We start from the raw sequence: 20209 nt of genomic DNA, 5'->3' as shown, positions 1-20209 counted from the left end.
TGTTCAGTCAGTTAATTGAAAGGGTTGAAACAACAACATAACCTTGATTTGGGTCTCTATTAGCAAAGTGTTAGTAAGTGATTTTCTAGAGTAACAGTTTTTATAGATTAGAGTTTTGCAAAAGTTTTGCAGTTTACTTTGCTTTGTCAATGGAGACCTGGCCAATGTGGTTTTTGCTTTCAGTGGCTGAATTTTTGCTTTAATTGATGACTTGCAAAACTGTCTTTAATGTGTTGGTTTTTATTTTGTTTAGAGGCAATCTAGATTAGCCAAATATGTAGAGCTAGACGCTCTGAAGGAAGGCTATTCCCGTGTCTACCAAGAGCAAGAACAGAGCAAAGACTCATACAACTTGCCCAAGATCTGAGACCCTACTGGAGATGTAGCAACACTGTGAATTTCACCCTTTCCTGCCTTGTGTTACTCCTCTAGCATTCCGCTTGCATTGCTTCACCATGTCTCTGCTCAGGCCAGTCCTTGGCCAGACATGTCCTCTACTTCCTCTCTATCTGCAGAGATTCTTTCAGCCTTCAAATCAGCAAGTGTTCCACGGTGCTTTTCTTGTTCATTCTTAGCAGAAGAAAGCCCCCACCCCCAGAGGGCCTGGAACCAGCCTAGATGTAGCATAGGCTGTATATGTGCATTTTTCTTTTTTTTTCCAACTAAAAAGCCCACTCCTAGAGTGAGGCACTGGGTTTAATCCATCTCTGACTCCTCCAATGCATGTAATAGTTTTACAATAAAAGTTTGTTAGAAAAATGGGTTCCTGGGATGGGCTACTCTGGGAAGCTTCAAAATTACCAGGTCATTTTTAAAGGGTGTTTCCGTTGTAGGCCTAATACACTCTAAACTATACTGTTCATTTTCTAAGAGGAAAACTAGGTATTAGCTTTGGTTTATTCATTTCTAAGGTAGTTAAGTCATTCAGGACTGCCTTGAAACTGAGAAATCCCAAAGATGGACAAGTAGGAATGTAGAACTTCAGTCTATATTCTTTCATCTCTCTTTTCTTTTGTTTTGGTCTCTTTTCTATACATGAACCACTTGTGGATGGTTCACATCTTTTGTTCTTGACTTCTATAACATGGCAGCTAGGTGATATTGATTATACAACAGTTTAAAGAAAACAATATATTATTTAGAGTCATGGTATCATTTTAGGTATTCCTGATAATAGGCTGATGATGGGGTTTCTACTCATCTCGTTTGTATCCTTTGGCTACAGAGGCTGAAAAAAACTGACGCACAAGAATGCCTACATTTCTCTCAATATCTGTGTCACCTGCTTCCCTTAAGGCAGATATTTTGAATGAATAATTTCCCTGTGACAGAAATAGACTACGAAAAGAGCTCTTCTTGGATTTCTAAATATGTAAGGAAAGGAAAGCATTTACCAAAGGCCCTCTCTTTTCAACGAAATGGAATCTAGAACACTCAGAAAAGCATGGCGATTGGAAAGTGGCTTTCTTACATAAAATAGTTGGCCATTTGCCTGTTCCCTGGGCTCTTGATGAGCAAGTAAATGACATAGAATAACATATAATAAAATATATTTTTCCTAAAAATTATTAATGAAAATCCAGTTGATATAAAATTGCTTTAGAATATTCTGATTTGGAACCAAAGGTCTCTCATTTTTTTTGAGAACCAAAGGTCTCATTTTGAAGCAACAGCTTCAAGTTGACTTAAATGCATGCAGATTCTAGCTTAATGTCATTTCTATGATTCTTAAACATAAGGGTCAAATTTCTAAAATATGCTTAAAGTACTATAAATTTTAACTTCTACTCTCAGCTAACTCAATTCATACTGCAAACTTCCATTTTGGACAATTACATCATTTTGAATTTTTGGTTCTGTAGAGAAATTTCACAGTTTTGTCTCCAGTGTAATTAATATGAGGTGTTATAAAAAAAAACAGGCTCATGAGTTATTTTCTATAAAGAGCCATATGAACATTTTAATCTTTGTGGGTTATATGATCTCTGTTGAAAATATTAAAGTTTGTCCTGGGAGCCATGAAAATAAACATAAACATCATTTTGGCTGTGTTCCAATAAAAATGGGCCTTTGAAAATTTTGCTTGGGAGATACAGTTTTTCCTGACTTCTAAAAACTTCTTTGGAGTTTAAATTCAGTTCTTTAAGGAATTATGTGAAAATTCCATTTTTAAAAAAAGACATGTATGTATTATGTATATCTCAAAGACCAGAGATAAAAAAAAATTGGCATGCAAATAAGCAAAAATAGAAAGCTCAGACACTACCTCTTTTATTAATACTCCCCTTTGCCTATACTTTTAGTCCTTTGGGGATGATGAATTACTTAACCCCCTAAGTTAGCCATCCTCAGTAACTGAATTCATAAGACATTTTAAAAAATTGAGGGAAACAGTAATATCTGTTGGAAAGGGAACGAAGGACTACTATTGAGGTTTATATCTAAGTACTTAGTAAATTAACATTTTGGCTTGCAGAGGACTATTTGAATATTACTGAGACTGGGCTGGGATGTAGCTCAGTGGCAAAGCACTTGCCTGGCAAGTCACTGCCCTGGGTTCAATCCCCAGTCCATAAAGACAAAAAAAAAAAAAGCTATGAATATTACTGAGACTTTAAGAGCTATGCAAAGAAAAAAAACCATGAATATGCTGTTTGCAATCTATGCTACTATAGTAAGCTATACTGTAGGCAGGTAGAATAGGTCAGGATAAAAGATGGTTATGAGATGATAATTTTCAACTTATAGTCATACTTATTGTTTATAAACATTAACTATTATTCACATATCAAGGAAAAGACAAAGAACAGGCAATACTTTTTTTATCATTCACAACAGATTCTCAAAGTTTTTTCTAACTTAAGGGAAACAACAGCTTTAAAAAAATCTAATGTAAAGTCTATTGTATTCAAGTAGTTTAAAATAATCTCTTAAATGGAAAATAAAGATTATTTATTCTGATCAAATGTCAAAATGTCTATCATTTTTAACACAATGAATCTCAACAAAGATCAGATTGAATCCAAAGGTCCCAAATCTATGTTGTTTTTTTCCAGAACAATTGTCAAAATGCACTGAAAAAATTTATAGGAGAACAGTGATTTTGCAGCCATAGCATTGCTGTTTGGAATTTTAAATGAATTCTGGGCCAACAAAGACCCCATGTTTTTCTATGTAGTCTGGAATACTCCTGCCAGGGCTATGCAACACCTCACAGTCTCAATGTTGAGCCTGATGACCACAAAATGAAACAAAACATTAATTTGGAAGGAGTGGTAGCAAACTAAGACAAGGAAAGCATGGCCAATAGTCATATATCTGTACACAACATTTCTAGCATTTCCAGTCTTTCAATCAGAACAGAAGTGTTTTTTTGGCGACCCCCGCCACCCACTTGGCTAAATGGAACTCAGCCAGATTGGATGCTTAGAATCTTCTCTGGAGCAGTGCCTGATTCTTATGAAGTTATAAGATGGGCTGCTTTCCTGGTAGGCCTTCTATCTTGCCCTATCTAGATAGACCTCTGGGCCAGATGACGGGGAACAGACTATCAGGAAGGAAGCTGAAATCATGCAAGCCATCTGGAGTATATCACAAAGTATTAAAGAAAATTTTTATTTTTTTAACCAAATATACATTAATCAAGTTTGTTTTTACTCCTCGAGATAAGTATAAAAATAGTTGGGCTAAGATATTATGTGATTTCAAGAAACATCCACAAGAAGAAATAAGGACAAAATCTTGTTCTTAACGGGTCAAAATTATAGAAAGAGAAAAATGCGGCATGTGGCCACCATGTGGAAGGTGTAGCTATTATCTCTCCAGGAGTCTTTCTCTCTCTTTTTTGTATTTGTCAGGGAGCTGGAAACTATACCTGAATATGTGAAGGGAATAAAAGGAATTAAAAACTTTTTATATAAAGTTATTGGGTGCATTTCTACTTGTCATGTGGTTATGAATTATACCAATAATATAATTAAATGTACATGCAGTTTTTCAAGAAAAACATTGCAAGACACACAGAATCTAAACATTAAGCAGTGTTCAGCTGGAGTAAATACTCAAATGTTAGCAATGACTCCAGACAGGAACATATCAGTCAGGAACATTGAGGAAATTGGGATGTGACCTAATAAGCAATAATTACAAGATATTACAAATCTTATTACATGAGTAAATGTCTGGGAACCTTGCATTATCTCAAGTAGACCTAGGTAACCAGGCTGAATACTCAGCAATGACAAACAGATTACATAATGGCATTATAATTATGTAATGGACTCTGTTCTGTGTATTTGTCCATTGTGTATGAAACTACCTTCATCAAGAAAAACAGTGTTAATCCAGTTTGTTGACCTATTTAAAAAATGTCTTTTGAATTGGCTTTGCAAGAACAATCCTAAAACAGAATAAATGATTTACTAATTTTATCCTTTGCCTTTTCTGGCATTTGCTTTTCTTTTTTTCTACTTAAAATGCAACCAGCTGTTTCTGTGCAATAAAAACCAAATTATGAAACAAAATGGCTCTCTTTAAATGTTCAGCCTGTAGGCAGCCCACAGTAAGTTACCTTGCATGTGAAACTGCAAAGGCATCACTAAACATCCTAAATTACAAAATGTTTAAAATACTATGTAATTGAGGTCACAGTAAAAGGCAAACTATTCCTTTCTTTTTTTTTTAAGTCTGCCACTAAAAAATAACTATAGCATCTTGTCGATTATTCTAAAATCAGTATGTAAAAAAAATTCTTTTTCTGAATCCATGTGTAATGGCAGTGTTGATTAAAACTTTCCAAACAAATCTAAAAAAAATAGCTGGCCATTTTAGGGGTAAGTTGCACAATAGTGCCATCATTGTACAATACTGATCATGTTTCAGTAGATTTCTAGAAACATATATTGCCTGTGTCCCAAGATGGTGCCCTGCTTAGTCCAGAATTACAATGTTGTAGTCTTCTTCAGTGGAGACACATGGATGCCCACAGTAGATACTGGTGATCAAAAATACTGTTGGCTATTTGGTAGGACTTAGGAGACTCTAGGCTATATTCCAAAGGCCTAGAGTCTCCTAAGAGGGATAAAGAAGAACTATGACCAGTAGACAACTTAGCAATGCCCAGGAAAATGATGTTCTTTGAAATATGTTGGGAAACACCTCACAGAGGCACAAGGATGGGCAAGAATAGCCAATAGCTTTTTACTTCTTTTAGTCTGTAACATTTCTGAAACATTTTCCCTTGGCCTTTCTCCAACTCATCAATGTGGGAAAAAGGGAGCTCATATATAAGTACAGAAATTTAAGCATCACTTTGCTCAAAGTAAAAAGTACTACACCCGCAAGCCCTATTTTTTATTCTTTATTTTGAAGCAGGGTCTCACTGACTTGCAAAGGGCCTCACTAAGTACTAGCTTAGGCTGTTCACAAACCGTGATCCTCCTGTCTCAGCCTCCCAAATGTGGGGATTACAAGCATGCACCACCATGCCTGGCTCCACTGGACTTTTTAAATGAGGGAAATAATTTAAGATTGTTATTCATGGTAAAAATAAATCTAGTTTTATATTACATATCTGGACTTCTTAAAATAAAAAAATACCATAATATGACAATTGTCACATCTAAAACACAAAATGTAATTTGTTATTCTTTGCTGAAATTAAAAAAAAACCCGTTTTTGTGGCAACACTGTCAATTAGAGGTAATGTTATAAAGCACTTTTTCAAATTATTTCTCTATGCCTATATAGCTTAAAAACCTTTGAGTTAGATAATATATCCCATCTTAACAAACAATGTAAATGTTAGCTAGTCTTTTAAAAAAACGGTAGCAATTATCTTTGGATTGCATTTCTATGAAAGCTGAATAATTTGACTGAAATGATAATTTCTCTGAAATTTTGACTTATTTCCCTCTGAGACAACTAAATTAGTCACTGTGTAGGCCTTATCAGGACTTGACATTTAACACAGGAGTCAAAATTTAAAACCTCTGCTGACATTTATAGAATGCAGTTTGGCAGTAATAAAATATAGAGGGAATCACTCTCACACTCTTGAGTACTCCCAAAGAATAGTCATAGGCAATCATTTAAATGGGTAAATTCTGAAGTATACTTCAGATCTGGCTATTGTAGTGCTGTTCCTATAGTCCACAGGGCCAACCACAGCACAGTCAGCCCCAGCACTTGATGACCCCTGCCTTGGAACAGTAGGGGTGGGCTTGGAACAGTAGTGGTGGGTGGCCTGATCTTCCAACTAACTGCCACTTTCCAACAAGACCCCTATTTCCCTCTTCTTTGCCTTTCTGATATGTGTTTGTGTAATATATATATATTTTTTTTCATGGAGAATAGTACACATAAAATTGCTTTTCTTAAATGTAAATCTTAATGCTTACTGAAGAAGGCATTCTTAAAGGTTAAAAATAGTGAGCCCTTTTTAACAGCTAAAATATGAATTCTGAGAGGGAATACTTAGAAGAGGGAGGAAGGAAAGAGGGAAGAAGAGGATAAATAGTATTAATAGAAGTAAATCAAAACCAAGGGTAATTGTCTGGACTCTGATAATGTGCTTCCTCGAAGACTTTTCCTCTGTGTCAGTGACCTATCAGGTTCCAAACTATGGAATTTAAGTTTCTCTACCATATTTTCTTAGAATAAGAATAGTCAGAGATTTGTGCTTGGAATGTAGAATGTATTGAGATCCAATGGCCTCCAGAAGCCAGAGGCTTAATTTAATTTTTTCCATTTCATAGTTTTGAAGAGGAGCCCAAATAATTTAAGATTTTAAAAAATTTTATGAGGATTTTTATATACTGGCCATTTTATTGTCTTTAGACTTTGAAAATAATTCATTTTTAAAATTAAGAAAACCCACCATAAAGGTACTATATTACATTGTACAATATTATAATAAAAGATTCACTTCAATTTGAGGTACTTGGGTTTGCTATAACTTCTATAAAGGAAAAATTTCTACATAAGCCAAAGAAAGATATTTAGTCTGGGGAAAAAGATCATAAAATATTTGGTCTAATACTCTAGCTTTTCAAGAGTCTGATTTAAAATAGTGTTTTTATTTTTGTTTTGTTAGTAAGATAAATAAAAATTATTTTGTGCTAAATTTCTTGACCTGGAGAACTTCGAAACTACACTGCAAAATGCGGGCACTTTCATTCCAAGTATGAGAAAAAGATATTAATTATTTCATAATTATCTTTAAGTTTATAAACAGTATATCTATATAACCATCAGTTGGAAGGGGAAAAGGTTTTGTAAACAATAGTTTCTTTACTCCAGTAAAGCCAATAATGAATGATCTGATAATAGAAAATATTATTTCCACTCTATTCAGACACCTTGGACCCAAAACATGGAATAGATTTTTCTAACTATTTGAAACTTGGTAATTATAGATTTAGCCATAAAATGTTCTTATCTTTAAGGTTATATAAACCCATGAGCAAATATAATTTTATCTGGAAAATGGAAAGGAATTAATCTTCTGCTAGTCTAAGTTTCAGTTTTTTTCCTAAATTTCTTTATTCTTCCCTACATTTTGTCCATCTCAATGGCATCTTACTGAAAAGCAGGTGAAAGGAGGAATGAAACTCATCACGTGCTTATAAAATATTTTCTCCAGGATTGTAAAATGGCATACATTTATGATAGGATATTTTGATTATTTTTAATATAGTGTCTAGGATTAAGAATAAAAATAAAACATTCTCCATATAAACTTTAGGGGCATATAGATCTATGGCCTTGTGAGTATCCTTTAATTTCTTAGCATTGTAAATGAATTTTCTTTCGCATATGCTGTACAATGGTCACCTATAACCACCCCTTTGTAAACAGTTTGCACACATGAACGATGAAAAGTAAATATTGGAAAAGTCTTGGAAATATGTCTGGTAGCACTACTTCATATTAGCTGAGTAGCACTTCAAAGAAATTACTGCCTTGTGAAGAAATCCAACCAATGTGGGATGGCTAGGTTTTCAAAGAAAAATTTGCTACTATCCACTTCAAATGTCTGCCACTAGTTGCTGAAAATGGACTGTTTTAAAGTGTTGTGTTTACTTGTAATTTCAAATTTAACTCATCTGTATTAGGTATCCATTACATGCCATAGAAAACACTATTATTTTCATAAAGCAGTCACATGCATTGAGGTTAGGATTACCAACTGGTATATATGTATTTTTTTTTTGCACCTCAAAAACAGAATCACTATAGTGCATATCATGCTTCCACACCTTCCTTGTTGAAGGACAAAGTACATACAAGGCCAGGATTTGGCTTCTAGATGTGAAGGAAGCTGACTTAGTACTCTGGCAGGATCACATCTTGCTGAGGAACTCCAAGTCCCCCCCCAGGGATCTCCTGCCCTTCTCGAGGGGCTTCTGCTTCCTCCACAGTCTTCAGCTTCTCCTCCACTGGGGCCTCCTCTATTTCTCGGTCAGCAACCTTCATGCCATCCTCCAGTGCCGTGGGCACCATCTTGAGGGCCTCCTTGACACTCGTATCTGCATCTTGCACATTCTCTGTGGGCTGTACCCTCATCATCTCAGCCTCTGCGCCCCCAGCTGTGGGCTGGGACCCATCTTCTTGGATTTTCTTTTCTTCTGGAAGTGTTTTGATGTCCGCTTTGCCATCCTGGCCTGGAGATGGTTCTTGGCCAGCCTTGTGGCTCTCCTGGAGGCTGCCATGGCTGCTGCTGGCGCTTCCCAACCGGGAAGAAGCCACCACGGCCTTCACTGCAGCCTGTTTGGAGACAGAGAGTGCCAAGTGTTATTTCCACTTCAAATCCCAAGTCATAGCTGTGCTCCTACTTTGTTGTTCAGGGAGTATGACTTAGAGGTGAATGTTCAGTCTTTCAGAGGACACTATGGCGATACTGTTGGTTGGATGAAAACGTGTTTGAAGAATGAACAGCAAAATCTCTTGAATCCTAAATTGGTGGATTGAATCATCTGAGTGATAGAAAGCCTGACTGCCCATGGATGGCTGGCTAGTCTAAAAGTTTAGTCTGTTTCCCAAGGTATTTGTTTCATGGGACACTAGCTTCATCGATTTCAATAGATATCAAGAACATAAAAGGTTTCAGGGTCAAGTCAGCTTGAGAAATCCTGGGTTAAGACAGCATTATTTAATCAAGGGTATTTTATTTTTTTCGTGGTACTGAGGATTGACCCAGTGGCATTCTATCTCTGAGCTAAACAACCAGCCATTTTTTTAATATTTTGTTTTGAAACAAGGTCTTACAAGGCTGCAGATAGTCTTGCCATGTTGCTGAGGCCGGCCTCAAACCTGCGATTCTCTGGTCTCATCCTCTCAAGTACAGAGATTACAGATGTGCGTTATTATACCTAACTAATCCAGAATATTTTAAATGAATTTGACAATGAAGCCCCTCAGATTTTTAAAATCTGTATGAGTCAATGATAATTGGCTACATAGGACTCTAATTTTGACCCTTTGCTGTTCTCTGAGACCTTGCATTTATAGACTTAGTCTTAAATAACATTATGTCATAGAAGGGTCCTGAGTCTCTATCCCATAAGTATTCTATAAAAATAGAAATAGATACACTTTGATGCATAAATTTCTGTATAATTTAAATAATTTTAATATTTGTCAAATACAAATACAGTAATTATTTATATTATGAAATACATATTTACATATAAATATAAAAATATTTCCTAATGCTCACATACTCAGAGAGAAAAAAAACTTGCAGAATAAGCATCAATTCCTAAGTAATGCTGCTCAAGCAGTTCAGTCTTATTTAGATGAGAATCAATGGTAATACACTTGATGATTAAATCTCAATATATAGTAGTTTCCCTTATTAATAATGAATTCATAAGAAGATAACAATATTGTAAGTGTAACTATGTCTGAATCATTGGTGATTTCTAAGCAAGAATTTCTCCTGGTGCCATAAAAAGTGATAATAGTACTAGAGGAAGAAAAAAAATTTTTTTTTTTTTTTTTTTTACAGAACACACTGTATGTCATTTTACCTTAAGCTTGCGCCGGGCATTGAATTCTTGGAGCTTCTTCTGTGCAGTATCCATGTGTACAAAGTTGGCTGCTTTGCCTGTGACCCACGGGTGCTGGAGAGCTTGAAAGGTGGTCAGACGTTTCTTAGGATCCAAAACGATCAATTTTCTTACCTAAAATAATCAAGACACATAGACTTAGGGAAATGTTTATGGTGCCCTGACTAGCCCCCAGCTGTGAACTTTTAGGTCTTGTTCTATTTTCCCAGCAGTAGCACTAATTATACAGTCTTTAAAAAGTGTTTAAGCTGTTGGGTCACTGTGGGGAGGACGGGCTTCAGGTAGTAGTGACTGAGGGAGACCAAGAAGACAGTAGGTATAACACCTGAGACCCAAAATGAGCAGACTGCTTTCCAACAGAGGTCAAAGAAACAAATCCTGCTTTGCCTCCTGTGTTTCTTTGAAGGCAGAACGAGATCTGAACAGTTCTGGGCTGTACCTCACAATCACCTAGAATTCAGAACTTAAAAGACATCTCCATGGTAACAGAATCACTCATGCCTCACCATTCTTATCGCGAGGACCAAATGGCAAAAGCAAAGGATAGTAGCTCAGCCCCTATTGGACTACTATTTTCTGAGTCTCCTCATAGAGTTCTTTCTCTCTAATCTCTTGAGGCTGCTTCAGCCCAGAGCTGGAGTCAATGTCAGTTAGAATCATGGCATAAAGAACTAAATCCAGCCAATGGCAACCAGTTCTGGGAGGTTTACTTCTGCTTCTGAGAAGGGGTGGACAGTAAGTTGCCAAGGAAGCTCAACAAACGAGAGAACCCCCAGGCCTGAGCTCAGAAGGGGTGATCTGTGTAAAGGAGAGCTATTGCGAGTCAGGACATGTGTGCAAACCCTGGCTGTGCCTCTACTTTTGTGAGCTAGTGAGTGTGAAGTGAATGCTGAGGAGCTGGGCGTGGGGACGCACACCTGAAATTTGGGAGGCTGAGACAGGAAGGTCACAGGTTCAAAGCCAGCCTCGGTAATTTAGCGAGGCCCTTCACAACTTAGTGAGACCCTATTTCAAAATAAAAAGTAAAATATAGCTGGAGGCATAGCTCAGAGGCAGAACACCTCTGAGTTTAATCCCCAGTACCCCAAAACAAACAAACAGAAAATGGGTGGAGAGATTAGAAGGGATTTTACTGCTAAAATCCCTGTTAACCTATGATACAAAAGTCAGATTTTGGTTATTTCTGTGTGTTTTTCCTCTAGAGTACTGATGGTAAATGTTTTAACTACACCTTAGTATCCTCTTTTTAGAAAAGGAAGACCCCTTCCCAGAGGGTGTTTTTTGAATGCAAGTGAGCTTCAATATTAGCGTAAGTGAGAGGCAATAAAAAACAAAATTCACCATCAGTATATCAGAACTATGCTTATAAAGTCCATGATGCACACCGGACCTGGTGTTCCTGTCAAGATATTTTGATAAGCTTGAATAAAATTTCAGTCGGGCATGGTGGCGCACGCTTGTAATCCCCGCGCTTAGGAGGCAGACACAGGAGGATCGCACAGGTTCAAAGCCAGCCATGCGTGCTGGCTTAGGAGACCCTGTTTCCAAATAACAAAATAACAATGTAAAAATAGGTCTGGGAGTGTAGCCCGGAGGTAGAAGGGCTTCCAGGAACCCCAATACCACCAAAAAAAAAAAAAAGAAGAAGAAAATTTCAGAAATCAACATTGTTTTATTTGAAGAACATATTAGAACAGAAGCCATGTGAAAATAGAATTTTGTCTAAATTATGTTTTGATTCACCTAGCACAACTTCCTTCATAAGTCAAGTCTCTGCATTTACCAAGGAGTAAAAGCTCATTAATTAATACTATAACAATTATAATTTGTGATAGCTGAGGTAGTGATTAATCAAAACATCTTTTTTTCATTATAAGGAAAATGCAGTAATGCCTCTGGTGTTGAGAGATGGGTGGAGGTTCTGAATTACAAGGAATAAAAAAGAACTGTAATCAAGAAGCCATGCCAGGGCTTATGTTGTACATTCTTTTAAAAGAATGGGGTGATTAATTAGTTATTACATTCATTTAATTACTTAATAATTTAACATTATTAATTTAGCAGGGTATGGTGGCACATGCTTGTAATTCCAGTGCTTGGGAGGCTGAGAAAGTAGGATCGCAGGTTTGTGGCCAACCTCAGCTACTTAGTGAGGAACTCCATAACTTAGTGAGAGACCTCATTTCAAAAAAATAAAGAATAAAAATAGGACTGGGGGTATAGCTTGGTGATAGAATACCCCTGGGTTCAATCCTACTACCACAAAAGAAAAAAAAAATTAAAAATGGCATTGCCCATCAGTTAGTTAAAAATGTATTAGTTAAAAATGTATTTGTTTCATTTTGTTTTGGTCACACTTACCAAGTCCTTGGCATTTAGAGATACTTCATCCCACCAGGGGGAGATAAAGTAATATTCACAATTCAGAATTCTCCTGAACATGAACTGATCTCCTCTTTCATCATAGAATGGTTCAAATCCACAAAGTCTAGACAGAAAAACAAAACCCACAAGGAACAAAGTATGTTTAAAAGACTATATTTAATCAAATATCTGCCGAAATTAAGGGCTTCGTTTTTCACAGATACCACTCAGCAGTATGTAATTGTCTTGGTACAATTCACTATTGGTAGCATACACACACAATCACATCTCCAGAAATTAAGAATAGTGCAAGGGGATTTCTGAAAAAAAGCTATCATTATTATTTCGTCACAAAGGAACAATAATGATAGCTAACTTTATTATAGGCACAATGATGAAAATTTTTCATGGATTTTTTTCATGAGAGTTAAGAAAAAGAGAAAGAGCTCCAATTTAATATAAGATGGGAGAGTTGAGATTTTTAAAGTAAAGAAGTTAAAAAAATAAAAGGAAAAGGGCTTTTATTAAATTTTTAATTAACTAACTAATTTTGGTACTGGAGATTGTACCCGAGTATTCTGTCTCCAAAGCTACACACCTAGCCTTTTTTAGTTTTTTTATTTTATTTTGAAATAAAGTTTTACTAAGTTGCTGAGGCTAGCCTCGAATCTGCAACCCTCCCAAGTATTGGGATTACAGATGTGTGCCACTGCACCTGGCTTTTTATTCATTTTTATGCATCTCTATTCATTGAATTCCACATAATGAATAAAAGTATGGCCAGGCATGGTGATACATGCTTTTAATCCCAAGTACTTGGGAGACTGAGGGAGAAAGATTGAAAGTTTTTTTTTTTTTTTTTTTTTTTTTTTTTTTGGTGGTACTGGGGTTCCTGGAAGCCCTTCTACCTCTGGGCTACACTCCCAGACCTATTTTTATATTTTTATTTAGAAACAGGGTCTCCTAAGCCAGCGCACGCAGCTGGCTTCGAACCTGTGCGATCCTCCTGTCTCCGCCTCCCAAGCGCGGGGATTACAAGCGTGCGCCACCACGCCCGGCGAAAGATTGAAAGTTTGAGGCCAACTTGGGCAACTTAGTGAAATGCTGTCTCTTAGTTAAAAAAAAAAAAAAAAAAAGTTTAAAAGGGTGGAGTAAAGCTGGGCGTGGGGGCACACACTTGTAATCCCAGCATTTGGGAGGCTGAGACAGGAGGTTCATGGTTCTCTGACAACCTCAGCTACTTAGGTGAGGCCCTTTGCAACTCAGTGAGACCCTGTTTCAGAATAAAGAATAAAAACTAGGACTGGGGGTGTAGCTCGGAGGTAGAATGCCCCTGGGTTCCAGCCCCAGACCTGCAAAAAAAAAAAAAAAAAAAGAAAGAAAGAAAGAAAGAAAGAAAGAAAGAAAGGAAAGAAGGAGAAAAAGAGAGAAAGAGAGAAGAGAGAAAGGAAAGAAGGAAGGAAGGAAGGAAGGAAGGAAGGAAGGAAGGATGAAGGAAGGAAGGAAGGAAGAAAAGGGATGGAGTGGTGATGTAGCTCAGTGGTAGGCACTCCCTGGGTTCAAGTGCCTGTACAATAAGAAAGAAAATAACGTTTAAAGTATGATATTTCTATTCCCTTTTAGTTTGGATCTGAGTGAGCTAAGACAAGAACTAAAAGTGTTGTCAGGGATAGCCTTAATTTTTTTTTTTCTAAATTCAGTGACCAGAGGCGGCCAGCAGAGATGATGCACCTTATCGCTGTATGTGTCCTTTTTTATATATATCAAATTCATTCCACCTACATTCAACTTCACTTTCAGGATCAAAATGAATCAATATGAATGGGGAAAGTGGGACAACAGGAAAGATTTCTGGCCCTAAAGACAGAAAGAGGAGAGAGGAGCGCTGGGCAGGGGCGCCAAGCCCCACCGGTTAGAGACAGGGGTGAAGTCACCACAGCCCAAAGGGGAGCTCCAGACAAAGAGCTCGGGCCAGCGCCTGTGTTGCTCATGTTGCTTTGCAAAACGGTGGGGAAAACAGTAAAGCAGAAGATGCCTCCTCACCCTGGGTGGTGGTCATGTCTCTAATCTCAGTACCTGGGGGGCTGAGACAGGAGGATCACAGGTTTGAGAACAGCCTCAGCAACTTAGCAACCTAGTGAGACCTTGTTTCAAAATAAAAAATAATATAGGGCCGGGGGTATACCTCAGAGGTGGAATGCCCCTAGGTTCAACCCCAACTACCACAAAAAAGAAAAAGAAGGAAAGAGAAAGAAAGTAAAGAAAAAAAAAGATGTCTTCTCACAGTCTTTCTTGAAGTAGCCCTGTTGGTACACAGCATAGAAAATTCAAGTGCGTTCTTAAAATGGTAGCCTTCTAGGAAGAAGTAGCTTCTTAAATTCTTTTGCTCATAGAATGCTGCATTGAGAGAATCTTTGTTTCTTTTAAATGTCTCAAGCCAGCCAGAAAAGGCAAGGCGTGGGTGCACCAAGGCCCACACTCCTACTTCACTGGGCGGCTCCTGACCTCCCTGGGAAAGGGAAGCCCGCACTGCAGGAAGAGGCGCTTGTCCAGGTCGAGACAAGCAAAGCGCCCACCCTGGCCTGGCCCTCCCACCCCTCTCCAACACCAGAAAGGGCGGCCTGCTGTCGGCTAACCATGGAGAAATCAGCCAGCTTTCCAGACTGAGTGTGGGAAGCTCCTTACATTTCCTCTTCTGAAAATCTGAGAACAAAAAGTACAATTAAGTTAGGATGCTCGAACGCCGTTCCTTTTCTCTCAGTCGTGCCAGCCAGTGACTTTGTGCTTTTGGTGACAGAGGTAAAAAGTTTATGTTGTGTCAGCCTGAAATGCCAAAAGAGAAAAGGAAAGGAAAAGAAAAAAATGGAAGAGTAACACACACAGTTTAAAAAATAAAACCCTTCAAAAATGGTAATATTTAACAATGACAGTTTTGGAATATAAGCTCTACAGGGTGGCTCCAAGCCTTTAGAAAGGGCTGTAGTGTTAAAATGAAGGAAAGGTTTTGATTTTCTGATGGTGTGTTTCCCATATGATCTTCCTGATAGTCAGGGAAGTCCTGCAGATTTATACAGTAAAGGAGCTGGTCATGATGGCAAATGCTTGTAATCCCAGTACTTAGGAGGCAGAGACAGGAGGGTTGCAGGTTCAAAGTCAGCCTCAGCTGCTTAGCATGGCTCTCAGCAACTTGTTTCCAAATTAAAAAAAAAAAATATAAGTCTGAGGGTATAGTTCAGAGATAGAAGGCCCCTGAATTCCATCTCCAGTATCTCTCTCCTCTTTCTCCCCCCCACACACACACACACACATAAAGGAACCAGAATTCCTGGGAAAGACAAGGGAATTATCTTTGTTTCCAACCTAAAGTCATCTTTAGAAATAGCCATGGCACAAAATTGCCTGGTGGTTACAAACTAGATCTTTTAAGGAGAGAGTTAAGTATTAAGATGTAGCCAGGTGTGGTGATATACACCTGTAAACCCAGTACTTGGGAGGCTGAGATTAGAGGATTGCAGGTTCAAGGGCAGCATCAGAAACTTAGTGAGACCTTGTTTATAAAATAAAGCATAAAACAATAAAAAGGGCTAGGGGTGTAGCTTAGAGGTAGAATGCCCCTGGGCTCAATTTCCAGTAGCAAAAAATAAATAAATAAATAAAATAAAAAGAACTGTAGTTGTCATAAGATGAGGGGCAGAAGGGAACTGAGGTCTCTACATTGACAAGAAAAATAACATTTCTATTTATGGCTTTATTAAAAAAAATAAGCCCCAGAGTTTGTGTATATACGAATAAGTGAATGCAGAACAGATGCCTCAACATTTGGGAGAGGAAGAAATCTAACATGTTCATAAGGTGGCTTTATTACATTTACTTTCCCAGGAAGCACCAGCAAAGTGTATCCTTAGCTCTAATTCTTTTGTCGTTTATTTCTGTATTCTGCTCCCCTTTGATTCCAGGTACCCCATGTCTAGAAGTCACAGTCTTCTGTCAACAATAGGCCACAAGAACACATCAAAGTAACCTGAACTGGTGTAATAAAGGAGATAACTGGGTCTGAGGGCACTATTCACAGGAAGAGAATGTGTTGGCGAATCTTGCCAGGTGGACTTCACCAATTATTAATGAACTATAGATTAAGCAAAATTCCCTACGTTTCGAGGCTGACAGAGGTCAGCGTAGCAAGAAAGGATGTCACTGGTAAACATTGCTGCTACTTTCATGTGGGGGCTACTGCCTTTACTTTCAATGGACACCTATTAATGATGCTTAGTGTAGAAAGGTAAAAAAAATATAAAAATAGTTTGTGTAATTTGCTAAGGAACTAGGGGAAATAAACTTGATTTTAAAGTTATCTTTAAGATTATAATAAAGTGTTTCTCAAAATATCAGTTTTCCCTTTTCCCATATCAGTAACCATTCATAAATTCAATGCATATTTCAATTTTTTTAGGGAAACATGAAATTATAAGCAGCTGAATTTACACTTTAGAAGAAAATCTGAATCCTTATTCATATAGTTTGGTTTTTCACTTAATGTCACAAAATATGATATTTTTCCTACATAATTGAGGAGACAATATTCTTTCTCTAAGAGATATCTCAAACCCAATTACAAGGAATTCTACGATGTACCCAGGGATTTATTTGAATGAGTTAGTACTTAGTATGGCAAACAGAAGAAAAAACTTGGTTCTCTACCTTTACAAATCCTTCTCAAGCTTTAATACATTTCCAGAAACACAGGAAATTAAACACTAAAAATACCTTTTGAAATTACATAAGAGCAGTTGTCATTTTATGGGTTGCTTGTTAAACTTGTTGTTTTGGCTATCAACCGGCGTACACAGTCAGGTAAACTTAGAGTTTGGTAACTTGCTTAGGAGTCCCACCCAAATCACTACATTTTTAGCAACCTGGACACTGTACTTTCTAAGACCACTATTAAAAACATAACTCTCTGAGCCGGGCGTGGTGGCACACGTTTGTAATCCCTGCACTTGGGAGGCTGAGACAGGAGGATTGTGCAGGTTCGAAGCCAGCCTCAGCTACTTAGTGAGGCTCTCGGCAACTTAGTGAGACCCTGTTTCCAAATAAAATAGAAAATAGGTCTGGGAGTATAGCCTGGGGGTAGAAAGCCTCTGTGTTCCACCCCCAGTACCATAAAAACAAACAAACAAACAAACAAACAAACAAACAAACAAAACTTTCTGTGCCCCACCCTGACTTCATAAGTTGAAACTTTGGAGAGGTAATTTGGTTAGATGAAGTTATAAGGGTGGGACCTGCATCATGATCTTACTGTCCTTAGAAGAGGGGACCACAGAGCTTGTTCTCTCTTCTCCATATTGAGAGGACAGTTTTCTGCAAACCAAGAAGAGCCCCCTCAACCAGAATGCAACCATGCTGGCACCCTGAATTTAGACTTCCAGCCCCCAGATGTCAGAAAACAAATGTTTGTTGTTAAAGACACTCAGCCTATATATTTGTTTTCAGCAGCCTGAGCAAGGCTAACATACTTTCTTTCAAGAAATCTAAAATTTCTTTACAGATTTGAATATTATGGGTCCCAAAAATTAACTCTGTATTACCCTCTAAATGGCGAACACATGCACTTGTTTTTGTTCAAAGTTTTGAACTCAATGATACATTGCTCTTTGGTTTTTCTATAGCAATCTTACTTTGCAGTGACTCTCATGTCTGGCTTATTAGTCTACTCACCATCACCTGCAATTTCATTTAGCAGTTTGGTGATTTTCCTGAAACTGTCTCTCTCTTTTTTTTTTTTTTTTTAATTAAACAGTAGATCGGTAATGCAGTTGGAGATACCAGATGGTGAAATATTTTTTTTTTCTTTTTTACTCTCAGAGAAATTTGTGTAGGGTATTAAACCTAAGGCCCTGGAAAACCTATTATATAAATGTATTTAAAATATTCTGATAAGAAATGTACCACATTTGAATTGCTTAAGAAACAATCATTTACTCTCCTGAAAGGACGAATAGCGTACTTGTCTTGAGAAAGATGCAAATAAATAAAACAAGAGAAAGTATGGTAGGTGGACTTGGGCGTCTCATTCATTACAGTCAACAAATAACGAACTGCTTCCCAAATCTGCTGTGCATTGCATAACATCACGAGACAGACAATTCCTAGACCCCAAAAAATTACAAAAGAGAAAGAAACACTCATTTTGAGAAAATTCTATCATTAACTACATTTAGAATAAAAAATTGCAACAGTAACCTTGATTCTTATGAGAACTATAAGTACCTAGAAAATGTTACACAAAGGGAAACAGTTTGCACAAAGATTGCTTTTCTCCACTTACAAGATGTAGGTAATTATTCCCACAGACCACATGTCCACCTCAGGTCCATAGGCACAGCCTCTAAGAATTTCAGGTGCTGCAAAATGAACGAAAATCGTGTCAAATTGGAGCTTGTGTTCAACATTCCTATTCTCCTAACAAGCATTAGAGAAGACAGAAACTCATCAACAAAATTCAAAACCTTTACATAACCATTCTTCTCTCCCCAAACCACATCATGGGGCTACAGCTACAGCTTCTTCCATCTATTTTAGCGAGAGAAAATATAGTCTCTCTCTGTTTGGGTGCAAAAAATAATGCTATTAATTATAAGATTCTACATTGGGGCATCATGATATTGCTTAAATTAGATGTACATCTCAGCTACAAAAGATCCCTTACTTTAAAGGGAGTTTTGTACACAGAAAAGAAAGAAATGAAACAGGCATAATAATGAAAGTTAAGCATTATAAAGGGAAAAAAGGAGAATTATGGTGCCTTGGATCTAGAAATACGTGGAGCAGCAGGCAAACAGCGAGTGCGTGTGTCTAACTATATGTGGCGCAGGACCAGGGCAGATGGTGGGAAAGATGGCAACTTTCTGGAGCTGGGAGGCTCTGGAGCAGGAGTGGAGAGGGCCGTGGCCATCTCCAGGGATGGAGAGCTACATGTAGGTGCCAGAGAGAAGCTGCTCCCAGTCACCAGGGGTCATAAAGTAACCAAGGGGATTTCTCTGTGTGCAAAGAGGCTGCTCAGAGCATCCCTCTCTACTGTAACTAGCCCTGGGGTAGAAAATAACACAATCTTTTATATCGCTATTGCTGTAGAGATGTAAAAGTGGAGAGTTAACGAATCTGGTGGATGGTGTCTAGGATTGGGGGAATTGTTTGCCTGCCTGCCTAACAAAGGAAGAGGAAGAGAAGTGTGAGTTTCCCATCTGTGGCGAGACAGGGCTCAAGTCTGCAGCCCAGAGAAACATCCTTCTATTTCAAACAAAAATGCTGTAGGTGCTGGTGTAGTCCCCAGGAAGGAGCTGTTTGATGAACATGGAGGGTTCCTCGAGGGAGGACCAGGACGCCACACTCCTTAAGGATGGAGGATGAAGAGCAAGTATACTGTGCCCTTGTCCGTGCAGGCCAGAGATGTCATAGTGCAGATTGCGACGTGAGCTCTGGGAGGAGGAGGAAGGGTATGGAAGGAAGGTGTCCTTACGGGACTCTGGATTTACTGGAATAATTACTCTGGAACTGCCGCGGAGGTCTTTCATCACTATCCTCTACCCTCTCTTTTTCCAATCAGGATTTTTCTCTTCCCTGTACAAATTATGTTACATCAAATAAAGAAGACAAGCTGCGTGTAGTGGCACACACCTGTAATCCCAGCATTTGGGAGGCTGAGACAGGAGGATTGTGGTTTTTGGATAGCCTCAGCTACTTAGTGAGGCCCTTTGCAACTCAGTGAGACCCTG

General features: G+C 38.0%; 1 protein-coding gene across 1 annotated transcript in view; it reads right to left on the bottom strand.

Annotated features, from left to right (window-relative positions):
- Positions 1 to 8325: 8325 nt before the first annotated feature.
- Positions 8326 to 20209, bottom strand: part of CAMK4 (calcium/calmodulin dependent protein kinase IV) — a gene marked incomplete at its 3' end in the record, with an annotated part of 242041 nt that continues 230157 nt past the window's right edge. Inside the window, exons 8-11 of the mRNA XM_080704774.1 lie at positions 18763 to 18838; positions 12432 to 12558; positions 10032 to 10184; positions 8326 to 8766 (exon numbers count right to left, since the gene is read on the bottom strand). Of these exons, the coding sequence (XP_080560900.1) occupies positions 8326 to 8766; positions 10032 to 10184; positions 12432 to 12558; positions 18763 to 18838 (797 nt within the window). The remainder of the gene's footprint in view (positions 8767 to 10031; positions 10185 to 12431; positions 12559 to 18762; positions 18839 to 20209) is intronic.

Source organism: Muscardinus avellanarius, assembly GCF_963383645.1.
Source record: "Muscardinus avellanarius genome assembly, chromosome: 1".
Lineage (NCBI taxonomy): Eukaryota > Metazoa > Chordata > Mammalia > Rodentia > Gliridae > Muscardinus > Muscardinus avellanarius.
Note: the sequence above shows the minus strand (reverse complement) of the source record. Positions and strands in the feature narration are given on the sequence as shown.